At 32.2% G+C, this 23124-nt stretch overlaps 3 protein-coding genes across 12 annotated transcripts in view; 1 reads left to right on the top strand and 2 right to left on the bottom strand.

Annotated features, from left to right (window-relative positions):
• Positions 1 to 7945, bottom strand: part of LOC113517057 (leucine-rich repeat and calponin homology domain-containing protein) — a 68718-nt gene extending 60773 nt beyond the window's left edge. The window contains exon 1 of one of the 3 annotated variants that reach the window (XM_026901585.3): positions 7721 to 7945. In XM_026901585.3, coding sequence (XP_026757386.2) covers positions 7721 to 7910 — 190 coding nt within the window. In that variant the 5' untranslated portion in view covers positions 7911 to 7945. The remainder of the gene's footprint in view (positions 1 to 7720) is intronic. The other 2 variants (XM_026901584.3, XM_026901587.3) reach the window with 2 other exon arrangements.
• Positions 7946 to 8756: 811 nt separating this feature from the next.
• LOC113516660 (elongation factor G, mitochondrial) lies at positions 8757 to 18432 on the top strand. Its single transcript, XM_026901116.3, has 11 exons — positions 8757 to 8947; positions 9242 to 9388; positions 9928 to 10247; positions 11044 to 11282; positions 11669 to 12048; positions 12615 to 12853; positions 13585 to 13746; positions 15232 to 15350; positions 15901 to 16113; positions 17335 to 17536; positions 18206 to 18432. The coding sequence occupies exons 1-11, from the start codon at positions 8876 to 8878 to the stop codon at positions 18345 to 18347; spliced, it is 2235 nt and encodes a 744-aa protein (XP_026756917.1). The 5' UTR covers positions 8757 to 8875; the 3' UTR covers positions 18348 to 18432.
• A 2414-nt stretch (positions 18433 to 20846) lies between these two features.
• LOC113516982 (sodium bicarbonate cotransporter 3) overlaps positions 20847 to 23124 on the bottom strand; it is a 56464-nt gene continuing 54186 nt past the window's right edge. For 7 of the 8 annotated variants that reach the window (XM_052901951.1, XM_052901955.1, XM_052901953.1 and 4 more), the window contains 2 exons: positions 22978 to 23071; positions 20847 to 21209 (listed from right to left, as the gene is read on the bottom strand). In XM_052901951.1, coding sequence (XP_052757911.1) covers positions 21117 to 21209; positions 22978 to 23071 — 187 coding nt within the window. In that variant the 3' untranslated portion in view covers positions 20847 to 21116. The remainder of the gene's footprint in view (positions 21210 to 22977; positions 23072 to 23124) is intronic. The other variant, XM_052901952.1, reaches the window with a different exon arrangement.

Here is a 23124-nt window from a genome sequence, read left to right as displayed (position 1 = left end):
GCCGTTGATATGAACGTATCCAATTCAGCACCATGAATATTCTGAACACTATTTCATTATAGATACAAAAGCATAATCACTCTGGTCCTTTGGAACAAATTTACGTCAATTTACCTTGAGTTTACAAGCAACGAAGCGATCAGTTGGAAAATTAAAAGGGGCAGATCCAGAGCAGTCCTTGCATCTCTATTAAAAGCACGAGGTCGTTAATATCCTTATATAGAAAAAAGTTAACGCCAATCAATTTGACGTCAAAACATGTGAAAATGATACAAACGCATAATTTCTCATATAAAGTTTGTTTACTTTTTTTCTAACGCCCACTTGTCTACCCACACAAAAACTGGCTTTACACGTTACCTGCATAATGCCTGTCACCATTTGAATAGGATAGGATGTTCAAATAGTACCTCTCTTTCACTCCCATGAACGAGTTCGCCCATTTCCTCTAGTGCGTTTTAAAACTGTTGCTTTACGAGTACGTGGAAAGGTAACACGAATGGAAGTAGATAATTCGATTGCAAAATTTTAATTGTCATTATTGTAGGCTTTACGACACTGGTGATAAGATTGAAAACGTTCTTTTTTGTTACAGGTCATAAGCAGTGGACTGGAATAGCCTGGTGGTTGTTATCGTCCCCTGTATCCGGAACGTTTGAGACGCTCGGGCGCGTCTGTGCACCTGTCTCTATTATTGTGCTGCAGTAGGACTTGTATAAGGAACGAACAGTATTTTATTAAATCATACGGGATAAAACCAGTTGATTAATGAATTTTTAGACGTCATTGTGGTTTGCGTATTGTATTTTATGGTCATAATTCTGATAAATGGGTAATTCCCTTTAGATCGAAATTAATTATTATTGGAAATAAACAATAATTGCTGTAAAAAATCTTGGATAAAAATATTTTAGAAAGGCTCAGAAAATAGAACAATTTTCTCTACTGCAATAAATGCCAGGCTTACATATATAAATGAATGAAAAAAATTCAATGGCTTCAATATACTAGTTCCATTTGCTACAACGTCATTATCAATTGTTGATAACATACCAAGTCCTACCTTCTCTGACGTCAAAGGACATATTTGTCGACAGAATGCCTAAGCTCCCTTCGCAATTCTGCTTCTCGCTGAATAAAACACACCAACTGTAAATCATATTTTTACAGTCCACGGTTTTGGAAGTCTGAGTTAAAAAAATAAGCACAATTAAACGGTTTGTGCTTAAACATCCGATGACATTAAAATTTAAAACAATGAGGTTTTAAATGTTCGAATAAAACTTTGCAGTTGGGTAGTGCCGAGTTAGTGCAATTCGCTAGTATTTATGTAGCCGTCACAGAATTTAGTTTTGGGAGCGATGCAATTTTTCGATGTTAATATATAAATTCTAATATAAACACTGAAAATATTCAAATATGAAAGAAAAGGCAGGCTTTAATAGTGGCAGAAGAAATACCAGAAGTGATACAAAGTACTGATGAACTAATGTTTCAATCTGATAATTCACGAGATCAACAGTAAGTACTTAATAACTTCTCGGATAAAATCTAAAACAGCCCATTGTATATATGTTGATTCTTAAAAACCTTGATAATGGCATCAACGCATTAACGTCATGGAGTTAAAATCACTATAATTTACATAAGCTAATTGAACCCAAGACAATACTATGAACTTACATGTTCACACGAACTTGAATTAAAAATTCATTCAATAATTTCTTGTCAAATAGAAATCTTTTTTCTATCATACATTACATATCTATGACAATGATGTTCCTTTCCACTCTGGGTTCGTTGAAACTCTTGCAAAGTTAAGCCTTTGTACATTTGTTTTCCCGTCATATTTCTTTACGTATTATTAGTGTGACAATAACATATAAATAAAATAAATAAATACCTACGTGTTTATATTATAGCATTCATCTCAATTCTTACTCAAAACTACAAGATGGAAAAGATCATGTAACCAAGGAAAACTAGGAACATTTAAAAAAACAATGAATATCGATCTAGTTGTTTCCTGTTATATCATTATCTTAATATCATATCATCTTAATATCGTTTAAAGAGAAAACCGTAGAAAATAGGATCACAAGAGAACAGGTTAAGCAAGAGAAAAACAAGCAGGAGAACTACGATGATGATGATGATGAAAACGAGGTTTCATTTTAATAAAATAAGGAAAATTATAATAAAAAAATTATAAATATTAAGACAAACTAAGTACTAATATTAATTAAATACTAATATAACAATACGATTTGTTACAATACAAAGAAAGATAAGGAAATAAAAAGGTTATATAATTTTATTACTCATCTCAATTCATCGATAAAGCACGACAGAACTTGATGATTTTTAAATATGAATGTTTTATATATGTAGTACGATTATTTCTAACTATTATAATACAGCATCAAATAGGTTTCTGAACACAACAATAATCCTAATGAGAAAAACTCCTCAACCATGAAATAGTCGTATTATAAGTTCTTGCTGAGACAGAAACCTTGAATGATTTTTTAGATTATAATATAAAGAAAATTAAACATCGGAATAAAAGTGACTTTACATTCATTAAATAATAAAATCCATGCTAATTTTTTGGATTAAGAATGTTGAACTTTGTATTGTAATGGCAGCTTAGGCAATTGACCCAAGGGGTCACCTTGCATAACTTTAAGACGCCTTGTTGGTTCCAGATCTAGAAATCGTGACGATGTAGGTAGGTACTTTCCCTCTAACTTTACAATGTGATGTAAAATTTGTAACTGAGCATTATTTATTCGTAGAAACATGTTACCAGGGAAAACGCATTTGTGTGATCTACTTTCAACTTCTATTAAGTTTCTAAATAGAATAAACATATGTGGCAGCTCGTACCGACTATAAAATATGCTCAAGACTGTAATCCGTAATAGAGTAACCACAGGTGTTCGTAGACACTGCACACTTTTTAATTTAATAATAAAATTTACTTAGTAATATAATGATTACATAACTTTAACACACAAAATAATACATATGTAATAAAGTTTACAGATTGTCGTTTTTAGAATACCGCAGATGGTATCACCCATGGGATGATAGGATAGGATGGGAGGATGGAACGGGTCCACCTGATAGAAAGTAGTAACCGTCGCCTATAGACATCAGCAATATCATAGACATAACAGAGTATACTGGTTCGCCCAGGACACACCGAAGATGCGTTATCACTCCTGAGGAATAAGGTGTACTTGTTTTGGACGTCACTTAAAAAATATTTTAATATTAAACCTAAAAATATTTTTTTATTAATTTATATTAATTAAAGAGTATTAATCAAGTACAATAAATTGATTCATACGTAATATAGATAAATAGCTATCAAAACCATATTAAATTAGTCTAAATCAATTACCTTCAGTCATACATATCTTCCAATTAAGAATTGGCAATGACATCAAATGTTATCAAATTATATCTATGTATTTCGTTTAGATAAATATCAATATGACTTTCTTATCTAACCTAAAAATGCATATTTCCTATCTATGTAACGAGTATATCAGCACTTCACTATTTCTATTTCAAAACCGCTTCAGATTCATGCTTCACTCTCTCCGCACCTGATTATCGTCGAGTTAGATAAACATTGACTCTCGTTTCGAACCACTAGTCGGGCAGCACTCGAGTCATAGTATGCTGCATTGCAGTATGCTGCGGCAACTCCATCATCGTTCACTTTTGTTTTATTCCTAAATAACTACACTGCAGCAATGATTTTTATAGATTTATTCCTATTTTATAATTCGTATAAGTTAATATCTATTTCTATTGGTAGATATTTGCGTGAAATATCTATGAATTTAATAAAATAAATGTATTGTAATATCTTTATTGTACATACTTTACTCACAACACATACATTTATTGTACAATGGCGGACTTATTCCATACTTTTATTTTTTATGGATGATAATAGAATGGTAACCCCGCCTGCGCTAACGGTATACGCTGACGGGGCACCAGTTTAAGATGATAGGTGACAATGAAAAGAAGGTAAGTTAGCCTATTGTGATGAATACACCTACAATAAAGCACGATGGTTTTCACGGGTTGGGGGACCACGTGGAAGTCGACCTGACAGGGTATATTGCTAGCAATATGATTGGTAGTCCGCATTACTAAAAATCACCTTATAAAATTAAGATAAGATATAAGTTTCAGCTACCAAATATAGGAAAAATGCCACACTGACACTACCAATTAATTGATCGGTGTAATGAGAATGAAAGAGACCAACCCATATCATTCAACAACTATGTTGCCGGGTTGAAAAATAGGTGTGGTTAATGAGCGGTCCTAACGTGGTGATGACTGTGTCCGACAGTGCACTATACTTCCTATTACTGTTATAAATACGAAAGTTTACGCGTTGGTATGGAGGGATGAATGTTTCGTTACTGTTTCACGCAAAAACTACTTAACGGATTTGAATAAAATTTTGTATAAGAATAGATTATAACTTTAGACATAATATAATTTATATACGGGCGAAACCGCGGGTACAGCTATTCTATACATAGATTTATATCAAAACAACGTCTGGTAATGTTCGCATTCAATAATATTTATGTTTTGTTTATTTCAAGCAAAGACATTAAATACTCGGGCTTATAGAGAGTACAATCAATATTATTTGCATCCTTTTAAGGGAATGTTTTATTAGTGAAACTTAATATTTATTCCAAATAAACATCTCTTCATTGTACTTATATAATAGTAAGATTGTGTTCTAAAAAAAAACCGACTTCAATTATGGCAAAATCAGTAGTTTTTAAATAAAAACAATTACTTTGATTTACTACTATTGACCCGATTAAGATAATATTTCTATGGAATCCTTCTCCATCCCATGTAGTTCGTATACACAAAATTTCATAGTAATTGGCTAAGTGGTTAAGGCGCTAAAAAATAATAAGCAAACAAACAAACTTTCTTTCACATTTATAATATTAATAACAAAATAATAACCTTCGTTCATTTTAAAGAATTTTAAATAAAAATCATTACCTTATTTAGAATACAAAATGACATGAAAATGACATCCAATTGCCACATCTGTTTTAAACTATATCTGTGTGTTTATTACTATATTTCCGACTTCAAGTGAGTCGTTATAATCTACCATCTAAGCACATGTAGTAAAACCACTCCGTTTGACTGTCCATCGGACTATCGCCCACTCGAGCGGCGAAATGCCGAAATAAATAAACGCTTTTAGAACAGCCGTTGTGATGTTGGCGCCATCCACCGTCGTAAAACCAGATATGGCGAGCTGAATGACTATAAGATATAATGTTGCCTTTTAATATCTCGAGTCTACTTAGGAAATACGCTTCCGTAAAACAATGTTTTTATTTCCATTTAAGACAAACTGTCTTATTCGTTGTAATAATAAAGACATGTACAGCGCTAAATTATGCCTATAATTTGAATAAAAAAGAATTTATATAATGTGAATGCGACATATTTTTTATAAATATTTCACTATTGATAAGTGGAAAAAATTTGATATTTTTTTATACATAATGAAATCGAAAGTTTATATTGTCGAAGCGACTTTGGTAAAGGAAAATTCCCGCAGTTTCATCCCGAACGAAAATAAACGACAAAAAGAGGGTAAACAAATATGTGCGCCCTTCAGTCCTAACGATACCCGCATTGCATCAGTTTCGCCGTGACCATGACTCTTGAGACACGGTAGAAAAATCCGCATCACAATTCTTTTTGTAATGTATTATGCTTTTGGTATTTAGATATATCTACCTATTGGGCAGATAATGAATTAATAATAGCAGAGAAAGCGGTCGCAGTGAGCAAAAATGGTCAGGATTCATCATCATCATACCTTTGTATCTAGAAAAAAATCCTGGCAGGAATCTTTACTTATATTATAAATATGAAAGTGAGTTTGTTATCTTATAGCGCCTTAATGGCTTAATCAATCCTTTTTAAATTTGATATATACATAATAGTATGTATATATCAAATTTCTTAATGATTGTAATATATGTAATATATCAAATTTCATAATAATAAAAAGTAGCCTATATATAGATATAGGCTACTTTTTATTCTGATCAGTAAACATATCCTGTCACATGGACGAAAATGTGAGGAAAAGCAAATATAGTACAATTGTAACTAGATATCTGTACATAGGAGGCATTTAAGAAAAAAAAATTGAGGGATTTTTTTTAATTTTCTGTGTCTGTCTGTTTATATGTTTATTCCACCATCACACAAAAACTACAACACTAAATTAGATCAGATTTTCACAATGATGTTTTTGAAGATCTAACTTAAAACATAGTGTATGTTTTATTTTGATAAGCCATTTAGAAAATTATTAAAATCATTGGTTTTATTGGCTTGTACAGACATAAATATTTTAATATAAAGATCCAGCTAAGAGACTTAAGTACCTAGCCAGACAGTTTAATAAAACTATGTAGAACTCCTAGACAGTCAGTTCAATAACTGTTCAGACTTCTATCTATCCCACAAATGGCATATGGAGCTAGCTACTTATTTACAAAGTCTGTCCCTTATAACAATAGATTTATAAAGGGTTGAATGTTTATTATCAAAACCAAAGCTAATATCAACATTTAACTCTCTAGATAAATGTTTATATTAACATTGATTTTAACTCATTGGTTTGAACATGAATATGAAGAATCAAAAAGAAGAAATTCTTCCTTTATTGGTTAACATACTAATATTTCTTTTTTTAGAAATTCAAGAGCTTTTAATTTTTTTCTATGTATGTTATACAATTTTTTCACAAATACTGAATAAAATTTATTAATTCTTTTCATAATTAATATGGTTTACTCCCTCAGAAATTCATCATTTAGATAAAACAATTTTGCAATTACTCAGATTTTTACTAAGTAAAAAATCTCCATACTCAGATTTGGGGAGTTTATTACAGACATACCTATAGGCAGATGAGGATGAATCCTCACTAATTATCCCTTACTGGTACCTAATCAGAGTTGTAATTTAAATAGAAATTAAAAAAAAAATTCATAATTACTACAAATTATCAATTTGCACTACTGTGCAAATGGAACTACTTCCTTATAAATATTAGTACTATTACTTATTCTGTGGTATATATATAATAATACAGTCACAAAAAAAGAGAACCACAGCAACCAAAGAGCCTTAAGAAATTTGTATGACAACAAAAATAAAGAGTATGGATGGTCCAAAAGCATGATATATTCTTCTAGATACATTAGGTAAGTATAAATGTTTACAAAGTCTAACAGCGAAACTACCATCAATATACTTTCTTAAATTACATTATTTAATGATATTATTTGACTCTGTTTACAAATGCATTAACAACAAAATAGTTGCTTACAGGGTCAAGATTACATGACCGAACGTTTATAATTACGAAAAGGAAGGTATATATTGATATTATCTGATATTGTATGTTATCAATTCCGAAATATATAAAAGACTAATGCACAGGTATAGTTTCCGATCGATGACAAACAGTGGACGCGATGATACCGGCATTCAAAATATATTAATACAGCAAATATATTAGAATCTTTCAAAGGGACGTAAGAACATAAAACGAAAATAGAGGGAATATTATGTAAATAGACTAGAAATGCAATGTGATTTATTTATAAATCAAACTTACCAGCCACAACTGTATCGCTCAAGTCGAATTTCACAGGTTTTGGGAACTCCCGCAATTTTCGACCACTGAGTTTTAATTCACCACTTAAGTAAGCATCTTCTAAAATTCTTTCTAAAGACTTTGTTAACTGACTATGAATATTATTGTGCCCATTCATATTTACACTCACGGACGGGCCTAACACGGCCATATTCTTTTTAAACTAAAACGAAACTGATTTTTTTGTCTATAGAATTCGTATCTGCCAACATAACAAAATAAAGTAAACAACTTCGTACCACTTCTAGATTTACTGTGTCTATGGATTGTTTGTCCTCGATTTGATTAAATATATTGTGCTTATTTATTATAAATACGTCTGCAGTCAATAAATAATCCATGAAATTCTGATACTTATACTGTACACTTTTGAACATAGCCTCCGTCATAAGGGGGTTTTGCCAGTAGTTGCCATGCTTGGCAAGCAGATTTGCAACCGCAATTAGGCTTTAAAGATGTTTTAAGAAGGACGCTGCTGTCCATTTCTTGCCCTCTTTTAGTCGCCTCTTACGACATCCAAGGGAAAGAAAGGGGTGGCTAGTACCATGCCGGGACCTACACAGTCATTTATACATTTACGTAAAAAATTGAAATCCATGTATTCGTTAATATAATTCACATTATTAGATTTTATAATCGCTAGTATAATTGTTTGTAAACTATACATTTCTGTAAGAAATATTGTTATTTATTCTAGATTTATAGATATAATTATATAAATTCCTTTTAAAACTCGTATTATGATTATTTGACATTGTAAGAAAGCATAAATCGACTGTTACATAAATTGGGATTTAGGTGCATTTTTTTTTTTATTATAAACCAGGTGACCAAATATATTCTATTTCTTGTAATTTAAGTCATAAACACAACAGTTTCATACGATTCTGCCTAAGTTGTGAAAAAAACTTGCTCGAGATAAACTGCCTAATTATTCACGAACCATGTGAATAGGCCAGTCACAGCACAATGCTACCACTACTTAAACAAGAACATGTCAAATGTCAATGTGAGACTGTTTATCTGTGGAGTGACATTTTTCTAACCTCAAAATTATTCTTAAATCGATGTTAGCTTTTAATCTGTGATATAATTTTAATTTTAATAGTTACCATAATGACCATATTTAATTTGTTGCGATTGACAAATATTGTTAAAAATTCAACCAAATTAAATTTACAATTGGAAGTAAGTGTCTATTTTCATACCGAAGTTTTTAATATCCAATATATGCCTTGATTTTTCTGGAAATTTTATGTAATCTTTTTATTATAGAAATAGGATAGGTAATATGAAATTATTTATATGTAAATATTGCTCATGCCTGAAATATATAGTAATTCTTAAAAAGATCGTCAGGTGAGGCAAGATTACGTGCAATTTAATTTTACTATCCATTTATAATTTTAGTTATAATGATTACAAAAAAAAATACTTAATTAAAATAATTTATTCGTTCATATATAATTACTCCAATTTCAGACGTATTCTTCATACGTGAAATATGCAGAACACAAAGCTTTGGATAAAATCAGGAACATTGGTATATCAGCCCACATTGACTCTGGTAAAACCACTTTGACAGAACGAATATTATTTTACACAGGGAGAATCAATCAAATGCATGAGGTTTGTAGAATTTCATTATCATATGAGCTGCTATCTATACACTGTTGAACATAGACTATATAATAAAGTAGACTGGATAGGAACAGCTCTGTTTCTTATGACAGTTTACCATTGGAGAGATTTTGTCAGTGGTTATTAAATTTTGCAGGTTGGTTGGCAACCACAGTTAGGCTTTGGTGATGTGTTAAGAGGGGCTGTTGACAATACCTTGACTATTGAGCTCCCTTAGTTACCTCTTATAACAGTCATGGGAACGGAAGGGGTAGCCCATTCTATGCTGGGACCACACAGCATTTGTAGAATTTACTTTCATTAAAATCTAGCATTTAATTCATTTTCATTATTTTTATTTCATTATGTGATGGTTATACTTTTTAATTCTTTCCAGTTTGTTTGTCAAATTTAATGGTTTTGCATTGTGTGTAGAATAGAAATTATCTTTATTTACAAGCACTTTTATGAGGTACTAACACAATATTAGATATAAACACTATTGTATTTATTATGTTGATAGATATTAATAATTTATACATATTTAGGTTAAAGGTAAAGACAATGTTGGTGCGGTCATGGACTCAATGGAGTTAGAAAGACAAAGGGGTATCACTATCCAGTCTGCTGCAACATATACCTTGTGGAAAGATCACAATATTAACATAATAGACACTCCAGGACATGTGGACTTCACAGTGGAAGTGGAGAGAGCATTGAGGGTGTTAGATGGCGCTGTGCTGGTCCTTTGTGCTGTCGGTGGTGTCCAAAGTCAGACATTAACTGTTAACCGACAGATGAAACGGTATAATGTACCTTGTCTTGCATTTATAAATAAACTTGATAGATTAGGAGCCAATCCTGAGAGGTAAGTTGACATACTAACTTAATAGAAATTTGTATTGTAGATTTTCACTAAAGGGAAGTAGTTTTAATCCTCTAAAATGGCAACACATGAAGGGTAACACAGTATACTCTGCTATATTCATAGTTATGTTCATGTCTATAGGTGATGGTTATTACTTTCTTTCAGGTGGGCCATAAACATTCTAAGCTGCATAAAAAAAGGGTAATTCTAAAAGAATCATCTGAAGGAGTACTATTGTCCCATTTGTGTCTACTTCCAAATAACTGTGCATGTAGAGCTGTGTTTCAGTTTGAAATGTGGGACACTTAAGTCTTGAAGAATGGAAATCCAAGAGGGGTACTGTGAGCCCTACAGTGTAACTATTCTGTGATGTTTGTGATGCTGTGTAACTATCTATAGACAGTTACCACTGCTATCAGAATAGCTATCAGCTTAACAGTTAAGGGTTGGAGTCCAATCTGCTCTGTCTTTCTTAGTTTCCAGGATTTTTTAGGGGAATTAAATAAAATAAATTTATGGATTAAAAGCCTTGTAACTACAGTAAAACTTTATTAAATCAGTTATATTTTTTATACATATTTCTTAACAGTATTTATTAAAGCGTTTAGTAATGTTTAGGTGTGTGTTATGAAAAATGTAAATTTATGAGGCCTGTCCTTTAAATGTTTTGTTAAGCTATACAATTATGTTAAGCTACATGTATGCAAAAATTTCATATATTTACAAACCATGTATTTTTATATAATGAACTATTTTGTATAGCACTTGTTTTATAAATTATTAAAATCTATTTCAGGGTATTGAAACAAATGCGATCAAAGATGAACCATAATGCTGCATTTATTCACTTACCTATAGGCCTAGAAAAAGAATGTCAAGGGATTGTAGACCTTATTGAAGAGAAAGCAGTATACTTTGATGGTGACTATGGTGAAAAGGTCCGTTTGGATGAGATACCACAGGACAAAAGAACTGAAGCAAAGGAACGGAGACATGAACTAATCGAGCATCTTTCTAATGTAGATGAGACCTTAGGTAATGGAACTTTTATTATAAGACTTTAGGTGTTTTTAATTTATTAATTACTAGCTTTTAGGTTGCAACTTCATACTTGTGGATTACAGAAGTAGGAAATCCACTGAAATAGTTCACTTCTAGATGGTGTGTCAAGACAAATCATATACCAGATTTTAAATTAGACCTCCAGATATAAAACTGTGAAGACTGCATTCAATTTGATGTAGTAGTTTTTATATGAAAAATGTAACAAACATTCATCTATCCATCCATACTTACAAACTTTCCTATTTATAATATTAACAGTATTTTTTTCCAATCAGCTATTAAAGTATTATTTTAGTAAATTATTCGGTTTTTGAAGTTTTATGTAAAGATTATTATATAATGTTTAATAATTCTAGGAGAATTATTTTTGGAAGAAAAAACACCATCGATTACTGATATAAAGCAGGCTATTCGTCGTACGGCACTCAATCGTTCGTTTACGCCTGTTCTTTTGGGTACAGCCCTAAAAAACAAAGGTGTCCAACCTTTACTGGATGCAGTGTTAGATTACCTCCCACACCCTGGCGAGGTGGAAAATACAGCCATATTGAACGAAGACAAAGATGGGGACGGCCAGAATATAATATTGGATCCTGCAAGAGATGGTAAAAAGCCATTTGTCGGTTTAGCATTCAAGTTAGAAATGAGCAAATTTGGTCAGCTAACTTATCTCAGATGTTATCAGGGTGTTTTGAAGCGTGGTGATAATATTTTTAATGCTAGAACATTTAAAAAGGTAAACAAATTTTGACATATAGTTTGAAGTAGTATATATACTAACTACTAGTGACCCGCCCTGGTTTCGAACCTACATCAAAATCCGTGGCGTAGTTTTAAAGATCTAAGCATACATAGGGACAGATAGATGGGAAGTGACTTTGTTTCATACTATCTAGTGATTACTGTCATAGACTAGTGGCAAATGAATATTTTAATAAAATCGATGTGATTAGACCAGGGTATGATAAAGAACGAGATGTTAGACGTTGCTATCTCGAGCATGCAGTGGTGATAACATATATATTCATAAAATCATTTGCCACATATTCAGGAGAGTAGTAAAAGAACTAAAACATTATTATTGTAACTTGCCAGTATCGAAAAATTATAATATTGGAATATTTTTAATTAACGAGTAAACAAGTTTCATTCAAGCCAATAATGAAAATTTATCAACTTCACTAAACTCACATGGTACCACTATATAATCCAATTTTTACATCATCCATATATAATACCAACACAAAACTACCATTGCCGTTGCTGATAAATTTTATTCTATAGTTATAAAACTAATTTCAGGTAAAAATTTCGCGTCTTGTCAGAATGCACTCAAACAACATGGAAGAAGTGAATGAGGTACTCGCCGGCGATATATTCGCATTGTTCGGTGTCGACTGCGCCTCTGGTGATACATTTGTCAATGATAACAAACTGAATCTCTCGATGGAATCAATTCATGTACCGGATCCCGTTGTCTCTATGGCGATCAAACCCAAGAACAACAAGGACAGAGATAATTTCTCTAAAGCTGTTGCTAGGTAAAATATTTTATATATTTGGATTTTTGGTCACAATAGCTTTTGCCATATACTGACTTCCTTTAAATACTTTCTATTTACTTGGTTTTCATGGTTAAAATACTAGACCAATTTTATTGAAATTGGCTATGGGGAATTTGAATCCTGAGGAAGGCCCTTATGACAAGAAGACCTTGAGTCACAGTAAGCATTAATTTCACATTTCAAACTAGAACACAGTATGCATAAGAGCTATATAAATAGATATAGCATGTAGAATGATATTGTATTCTCTCTCTTTGGTATGGCACAAATACAAACATAATCATAGTTACTGTATAGCCTAAATATATTATATATAGACATGAATAAGTACCATGGATATAAGAAACTTGAAACATTTTTTTTATTTATGGGTGATAATGAAATAGCAACTCCACTGCTGTTGGTACATGCTGGCGGGACATCAGTTAGGTACGATAGGTGGGGATGAAAGCAGGTCTGTTAGCCCATTGTGACAAATTCCACGAGAATTAACCGCAATGGTTTCTAGGAGGAACCACATTGAGGTTTTATGTCTTTGTACCCAATAATTCTACTGCCAAATCCCACCCTTCAAATTAAAACACAGTCATTTAAACACAACTGCTTCATGACAGAAACACAAACAGTACAGAAGTGCCCAACCAGACATTTTTTGTACAGTTTTCCTCTGGTACTACAAAAATAATAATATTAATTCATATTTGTAGGTTTACAAAAGAGGATCCCACATTCCAGTTTCGATACGACTCGGATAACAAGGAGACTATTGTATCTGGTATGGGAGAGTTGCATCTAGAGATATATGCACAGAGGATGGAGCGGGAGTATAACTGTCCGGTGGAACTCGGAAAGCCTAAAGTGGCGTTTAGGTGTGCAATCTTTAATTTTTTATTTATATACATAATTTTATTTATATTAACACGTTAATGGACACGCAAAAAGGTTTTAACTATTAATAATGAAACTAATTATTTTTCGTTTCATTTTGTTCGATTCTGAGATGTTGCAACTTTTATATTTTATGAGAAACTAAAATTAACGCGATCATTTATGTGAACTATGATAATTTACCTGAATATGTCGATACTTATAGAACATAGTTTATGACGGTACATAAAACAGACATAATTTCAGTCATTCACCCACTGCTGGACATAGGCCTCTCCCATAGACTGCCATATGGAACGGTCCTGAGCTACCTGCATCCACTGACTCCCTGCTATGCATTTGAGGTCGTCACTCCATCTAGAGGGGGTCGTCCTATACTGTGTTTGGCCGTGTGGGGTCGCCATTCAAGAACCTTTCTTCTCCATCGGTTGTTGGTTCTTCAAGCTATATGACCAGCCTATTACCACTTCAGCTTGCTAATCCTACGGGCTATGTCGGTTACTTTGGTTCTTTTGCGGATATTTTCGTTTCGGATTCTATCACGTAAAGACACTCCAAGCCTAGCCCTCTCCATAGCCTGCTGAGTAATTTGAAGCTTTAATATATGGGCAAGTGTGTACATAAAACAATATATTCGCGAAATTATAAAATTAAAGTATTAAATTAAGATATAAGGCTAGATAAATGGTGCTTCTGCATCGACTTTGTTATTTCCCATGGTCTTATTTTTATAGTCATGTGAAGAAGCTCCAAGTAAGCCATGAAGATGATAATGTTCCTAGTTCTGGTGTGTGCAGTAATCCGAAATGAGTATATTTGGGGAGAGTGAACTTGACCAGTATGTCATATAGTATCAGCAAGATAAAGTGGCTATATGCTAGTCATATCTATAGGATAGTTTAAATATACTATCATCATCACCATTATATCAGCCTCTAACTGTCCACTGTTGAACATATGCCTCCCCCTTGCAGGAGGGGGGGGGGGTTGCCAGTAGTTGCCACGCTTAGCAAGCGAATTGGCAACCCCAGTTAGGCTTTGGAGATGTTTTAAGAGAGACGTTGCTGTCTATCCCTCGCCCTCCCTTAGTTTCTTACGACACCCACGGGGAAGGAAGGGGTGGTTTATTCTATGCCGAGACCACATGGAACTTAAATATACTATGACTAATGGATATTAAAGAATCTCGAATACCAACTTCATACTAGCAAAGTCATGACAACCTCCTACTGGATGGAGCCATCATTTTCACTGTGTTGTAGGATCACAGTGGATGCAGGTTACACTACATGGTTAGTTACGGAAAAGTAACATTCGAAATGATGTACATGCGTCTCGTCGTTCTTCTGTTAATTTATTAAAATTGTACTTTGCTTTTTTTTTATTTTCATCATTTTTTTGCCATTCTAAGTTGTATAAAAAAAAAAAATCTAAAATAATTGTGGACTATTAATGTTTTATTGTAGGGAGACATTAATGTCGCCGTGTACCTTCGATTACCTGCATAAGAAACAGTCTGGTGGTGCTGGTCAGTTCGCCAGGGTATCAGGCATCTTGGAGCCCTTGCCACCACATCAGAATACCAGTAAGTTTTGATTTATTAAGTACCTGGTTGAATCATTTGATAATTTTGTTTCATAGTTAAAATACACATGAAACGTTTGAAATTAGATAAGTGTCCATAAAGCTGTCTATTAGATGAAGAATAATAATGTTCGAATTTAAACTAATATTATAAATGTCAAAGTTTGTAAATACATTTGGATGTTTTTATGCTTGTTACTCCATCAGTTGAATGGATTTGAAAAAAATTTGGTACACGGGTAGGATATATCTTAATTTAATAAGTTTTTATACTAATTCATGCGGGCAAAGCCGCGAGAAACAGTTAGTGTAAAAATAATGTATAATACTTATAGACTTTTCTCATGAAAGAACTTTTTATTTTAAATTAATATTCATAGAACGAACTGCATATAAATTTTACTAAAAAATTAATAAAATATCCATACTTATTTTTGTAGTTTTCGAATACTTTTACCACGAAGTTAGGTTTGAATTTTGAAAGGTGATTCGAAACATTGTAAATTTTGCAGTTGAAACTCTCTTGATGTTAAATCTTACACTATTTCCAGTGCTAGAGTTCGTCGATGAAACAGTAGGAACGAATGTCCCGAAGCAGTTCGTGCCTGGTGTGGAGAAAGGTTTCCTTGACACATGCCAAAAGGGTTATTTGTCTGGACACAAGATTTCCGGTGTAAAGTTCCGGCTGCAGGACGGCGCGCATCACATCGTGGACTCCAGCGAGCTTGCTTTCTTCCTGGCTGCTAAAGGAGCTGTTAAAGATGGTTTGTAATTATAAAAAAATATTTTTAACCGACTTAAAAAAGGAGGAAGTGCATAATTTAATATTATTAATACTTATTATATACGGTTGTATTTTTCAAAGTTTGTTACCTCAGAACTCCATCAGTTTTACATCGATTTGGAAAATTCTTTTTTGGTTCGAAAGAGTATTCGTATAAGATTATACAGAATAATCACGAGATCAGCAATACAATGTGTTACTAGTCCTTTTCATCCCAATAATTTCGAATAAAGCCACTAGACGTATATATAGGACTATAGACATTTCATTATCATCATCATCATATAGCCTTTGACTTTCCACTGCTGAACATAAGCCTCCCCCTTGGGAGGGTTTGCCAAAAATTACCAGTTGCAGATGTTTTAATTCACTATAATTGATTATAAAATAAACAAAACCGTATACAAAGCGTGGCCTGGAAATAAATTCTTACTAATATAATAAAATTACACCTAGACAATATCTGTATATGGGAGATATTTAAGAAAAATTAATTTGAGGGGTTCTAATAAGAACAATAGATGCCAAAACAATAATTTTTACAAATGTTGTCTGTCTGTCTGTATTTTTTTTTTTATACAACTTAGAATGACAAACAAACTGACGGCCCACCTGATTGAAAGTGGTAACCGTCCCCTATAGACATGAGCAGTACCACGGACATAACAGAGTATACTGTTTCGCCCATGAACGCCCCCCATTTGTTGCCATTCCTGAGGACTCAGGTGTTATTCCTCTGTACCCTATAAATTCACGCCATATTCCACCCAATAAACCGAAACACAGCCATGCAAACAACTGCTTTACGGTTGAAATACGAATAGGACAGAGGTACCCCAGCAAACCACTTTTGTACAAAGTCGCCCTCTGGTAAAAATATGTTTCTTATTTTCTTCTGTATGTTTCTTTCGGCACACAAAAATCACTGCACCAAATTGGAGGTGGATTTTACAGTTTTGAAAATCTAACCTAAAATCTGGTGTATGTTTTATCCTGATATGCTGTCTAGAAGTTTTCTATTTTATTGATTTTACTATTTCCGAAGTATGTATATCTCGCATACGAAGTAGAAGGCAAAAGCTAGTTCTTAATAAAATTATAAATTGCTTTTATAAGCATTACTAACAAACTGACATTATTAACTCGTTAAAATCATTGAAATATCAGTGTTTAATATTACAATACAATCATGTTTTAACAGTATTCGAAGATGGCGCTTGGCAAATCCTCGAGCCCATCATGTTCGTAGAAGTGGTACTGCCTGATGAGTTCCACGGCGCTGTACTAGGGCAGCTGAATAAGCGGGGAGGTATCATAACTGGCACAGAAGGGGCTGAGGGCTGGACAACTTTATATGCTGAGGTGCCGTTGAACAATATGTTCGGATACGCGGGAGAGCTTAGGTGAGATGATGTTTTTAGAGAATTTTTACTGCAGTTGTATTTATGTTTCCTATGTTGTCGAATCACGACTTGTTTTTCAAATGATACTGCCATCTAACGGTAATACTTTTTCACCACTAATCGTCAGTGTATGGAGAGAGTAATAGTAGTTTAATTTAGAGTTTTTTTTATGGGTGATAATGAAATAGTAACCCCACCCGCGCTATCGGTATACACCGATGGGGCACCAGTGAAGGATGATAGATGAGGATGAAGCAGGTCAGTTAGCCCATTGGGACGAATTCAATAAGAAATGTTCACGATGGTTTCCAGGGGAAACCACGTGGAGGTCGACTTGATAGAGCATATTGCTAGCAATGGGACTGTCAAACTCCATTGCTAACAATCCCTTTCCACCCAATTTAGAGAGTTTAACACCAATATCAAGACATATGCTTACAAAAAAATGAAAAAAGATTTTTGCATCTAAATAAAAAAAAAAGTGTAAATTGTTGACATGAACTTATTTGCCATTTCAAATAGTTACATATCCGAGTTTGTTAGATAAAAAATATTAGAGACGATTTCTAATAGACAGACAATTTGACAAGCAAATATGTATCTTAAATTATAGGAAAAAAAGATTTATTTTTGTAATAGTTTTATTAAAATATTTCTTATTATAAACAGGTCTCAAACCCAGGGTAAGGGCGAATTCAGCATGGAGTACAGTCGTTACTCACCATGCTTGCCAGAAGTACAGGAACAACTGATCAGGAAATATCAGGAAGAAATGGGTTTATTACCCGATCAAAAGAAAAAGAAGAATTGACCGCCTTTAGCTATTTGAATAGAATAATTTTATTTATTTAAGTGTAATATAATGTATTCATTAAATTAAACAAGTATAAAATACATTTATGTATTTCATTCAAGTGCTAAATTGTCTTTCAATTGATGCATCCGTACATAGAAATGAGTCACCATTTTGTAATTTATTTTTCTAAAAACATATTTAGTAAACAATTTGGCATTTCCGTACATAAAAGAAATAACTTGTTGCATGTGCATATTAATTTTGGTCTATTTTTTAATTATGTAGTAATTAATTAAATTTATAAAACACGCTAAGATTGTTTTCTAATCAAGCAAATTTGTGGGTACTTTTAGCTCGTCAGCTCTATGAATGACATTTCATGGTCACAGATGTGTCCCCCTCATCCCGCACACCCTTAATTACCCGCGTATGAAGTTAATATAATAATGCGTTTTAAGTCTGTTAGATGAATATCCGAATCTTATTGGGTTCCATTTGGATGATTATACAGAAGACTGCTAAATTCTAAATCAAAAGAATTCTTATTTAAATTGGTCACATCAATTAAATGAGATTTCATAGACTTTTACATTAGATAATAATATTTTGGGTGAATGGAAAAAAAAAGCCACATTTAATACATATTGTATTATAATAATGTACATTTATAAAAATCAATTTATTCATAATAATAGACAAATATATTACAAAAACGTTACAAACCCCATAACAATCGCATCCATCCAGGTACAATAATAATAATTGCTTTTCTTAAACTAACTTAGGGTCCTACATAATTTTAATATGAATGACTAAAATAAATAAAAATATAAACACACATGTAACGATCATGTAATCACATGTTATGTGCATGAAATTACATGTTATATGCATGAAGTTATGAAAATTAATTTACTAGTTGGACTTGCCTATTTTTATTGATTTTAGTCATTCTGTTTACTTATTATAAAGATTATTAGGTTAACATAGATAATATATCTAGTAAATACCGAATACATAAATAAACATGGGACTTCGATATAGAACACTTAATCATTAATATTGTTATTCTAACATAAACTAAAATAACTAGTTATTTAGATTAAAGAATATTACTTAATGGGCAGATAATAAAAGCTACGTGTAATCTCATTATTCACCTAGCCTATTTTAGGACCAAAAATTCTATATACGGTTTCTATTTTATTATATAATGTAGTACGCAGTTAACGGACAATTCTAACGTATGTAGAGGTTCTTTGTCGGTGGAATAACAGGGTACGAGAGCATAACATAATGTCCTTAGGAATGACAACTCATGAGGAGTATCTCAGTCATCACGGTGTATCCTGGGCCGTCCACAGTGCTGATGATATGTATAGGCAACGGATATGACTTTACATCAGATGGGCCGTCAACTTATTTGCCATTCTGAAAAATTCTTAAAAAATCCTACTAGTTGGTTAAAAGATTAAGTTGAACATAACTTGTATGTAACAAGTTGGTAATTCATGAATGTTGTTGCTATTGTTTATAGAGATTGCAATATAGATTCTACGAAAGTGCATACATTTTTATATTCTTAACTTACACATTATTTATTATTGTTAAATGTAATTTATAAATTTATAATAAAATCTTATTACGTAAGTCAGGTTTTTTCTATTCTGTGACTTATAAAGATTCCATTAATAATATACCTAATGATATCAGGTTCTATGACTTTAATTTTTATCATTTATAAAGCCCTAAGTCAGACCACAAATGCTATTTGACAATGCAATTGATAAAAGTTCTAAAAGCGTATGTAGGATTTAGTTTTTCAAAAGAGTATAAACCTAATTTATTCTTACATTAGGGTTCAATGATAAAAAAAAATCTAACATCTAAATGGTGTTACGCTCTTGGCACTTCGTTTAAATTTGCATGTGACCGGTTATTCTATACATATATAAATATATATATATATATATTATATATAAACTATTTCAGCTGAGGAAATATTAAGCATTCATATAAAGTATGGAAATTTATCACCTTTATCACAACACCGAAATGTATTTTTAATAATTCATTTAAAACTGCTTCTTAATAATCTATAATACTTTCCCCAGCTGGACATGTCTGTCTTTAGTCCTATTTCTATTTATGTAATACATAGGTAAATATTTGCTTATGAAAAGAAAAATAATGCACTATTCTAGGAAACTAGTTAATTTAATCTATATCTGGAATTGCTACATGTCTAATTGGGATGTAAAATTTCATCAATATGAAAGCCAGACTTGTTGAGATTGAAAATTGGACCTGCTTTGAGGTCGATTCTGAGGCGTCATTTCTCTAATATTATTAGTTCAATTTGAAATTATGATTCTGTTGATTTTGTATTTCGGAGTGCACGTAAAGAGGTACAGTGACTTGATGCATAATGAAGGCTATCTACAAAATCTTGACATCAGAAAGAAAAGAAAATCTTGACATAAAATTTGCTATAATTAGATAATAAAGGTGCCTATTTAGATAGAAGGGCGGAGTTATCTCTGTAAGGAATTATTCTATTTAAAAAATATCACAAAAATCACTAAAGAAGAAAATATGTATAGACAAAAATAAAAAAGGTACCCAGTAATACTATATTTATATCTATATATACGTAATAGTGCCTTGATTACTTTTTCACATTGTGTTATATAAATTCACATCAATTTATATTGTGACAGAAAAAACAATAGATATTTATTTTAACTTAATAAGATATAAAATAAAATAATATGTTGCAATATTTTAGACCGATGTTTCAGCTGACGAGCTATTTTTTCTAGAGTCACTCTTTTTTATGCCCCCACTCCATGATTCCTTGCGCCTGAGCAGATCGCTCTGAAATCAATCAGAGGATATATGTATATCTAAACACACACACACACAGACACCAGAATATGCGTAACTAACAATTGTATAACATTGTATAATATATTCACTGTTAAACATTTTACAGATGTCACTGAATAGATTAATAACAACTAGATAGAGTGTCTAATTATAAACGTCAAACACTGTAGAACTTTTAAATAATAAGGCGCTTATTTTAAATAATGTCTTTAAGATTTCAGTATTAATTTTATCATCCATATCGTCTTTTTATTTATTTATAATTATTATTATATATATATTTCAAATGTACATACATACATCTTGACAAGAGATCGAACATTTAGAATTTTAGACGATCAAAATAAAAAAAAAAGATTTATCTTACAGTAGGTCGTCGTTTGGATATTTTTTAAAACTCGACGCTCTATCTATATACTTATGATCTACAATTGTACAGCATGCAACAAAAATTGTACAAAAATACGTTGTGTATTAAGTACTTTTAATAATAACAAACTACATATTTGTTTTTAAATAAATACATTATTATGTATAGTGATAACATAAGCTACTAGACAGAAAAAAACATTGTATTTACATCATAGTTATACATCTAAATGGAGTGACAAGTATCTATACAATAACGAGCCAAAAAAGTTGCCAGCTAACTTTTGGATGATTCTTAATTTTTTTTTAATTGTATCTTGCGGAAGTTTATATCACTGGTTATTTAATTAAAATTATTTTGTTTCATTCCACTACCATGTGTTTAAATGCCAACGCTCTAATATTGACTACCACTATTTCTACTAGAAGTTCTACAACCTTCAATATTAGCCAACTATCTCCGACTGCCATTTTATTCACGCACGTTTTGCGACACGTGTTTCACTTCTAAATAAAGCATCTTCAGGTAAATTATTATTAGATCACCGCTCGGGGCCTAGTATTAACCGTTCGGCATATTCGCAATATGGGTGCAAAGCGTACATACACAAAATGGCAGTCGGAGATTGATGGCTACTATATATATGATACTAATAGTGGTAGTCCATGACAGGTAAAAATTCATTCACGCAAGCATATACAGGGTGGAAAGGACAGGTTGGCAGAAATTTAAACAGTGAATTCAGACCATTATTCTGAACTGAAAACCAGTGGAAATTCTTTCTGGTAAATTTAAATTTTTTCCTGTTTGTTAATTTTCATTTAAAATCATGTAATCTATGTATATATTATATTATGTCGTAATATAAAGAAATAATAATATTTTATAGTGAAATACTATGAAATACCAGAAAACAGCAATGTAATACACGTATTAAAATCCTACCACGACGCGTGGAATTAAAATTAGTAACTGTAAACTACCTACGAAGAAGCGATATTGCTCGGGTAACGGCTACGTAAGAAGCGTCGCGTGGATTTGTATGGAATTGTATGACTGTGGTGCATTTTCGGTGGGAAAATAATCTGCTATCTGATTTAGATCATTCATCTGAATCAGCTGTTTTCATTTCGGCCAACCTGTCCTTTACACTCTGTATAAGCCGGGTCGTTTTTGGCGATACCTTTGACACTCCATCTAGTTGTTATTAAAATATTAAACATTTATATAGGTACATAGATAAAAAAGTGCTAAATCTAAAAGGGTTTGCTTAACTTCATGCGTTGGTGACCATGCGCATTTTTTTTATACGTGCTGTGATGATACGACACAGGGCGTGTACTGGTCCATGCGCGTCATTCAGAACTTGGTGTCATTAACGCACACCTTTACCGATTCATCCTCTTCTAATTCATCCATTGTGGACAGTCTCCTCTCGATTTCCGACAGTGCGGTTTTGGATATTTTTTTATGTTTGTTACTGAAAATTAGAAATACAGTTTATTTTATTTATGAAAATGTATGTAAACGTAT

Source organism: Galleria mellonella, unplaced genomic scaffold, assembly GCF_026898425.1.
Source record: "Galleria mellonella isolate WM207_F2 unplaced genomic scaffold, CSIRO_AGI_GalMel_v1 utg83, whole genome shotgun sequence".
NCBI lineage: Eukaryota > Metazoa > Arthropoda > Insecta > Lepidoptera > Pyralidae > Galleria > Galleria mellonella.
Note: the sequence above shows the minus strand (reverse complement) of the source record. Positions and strands in the feature narration are given on the sequence as shown.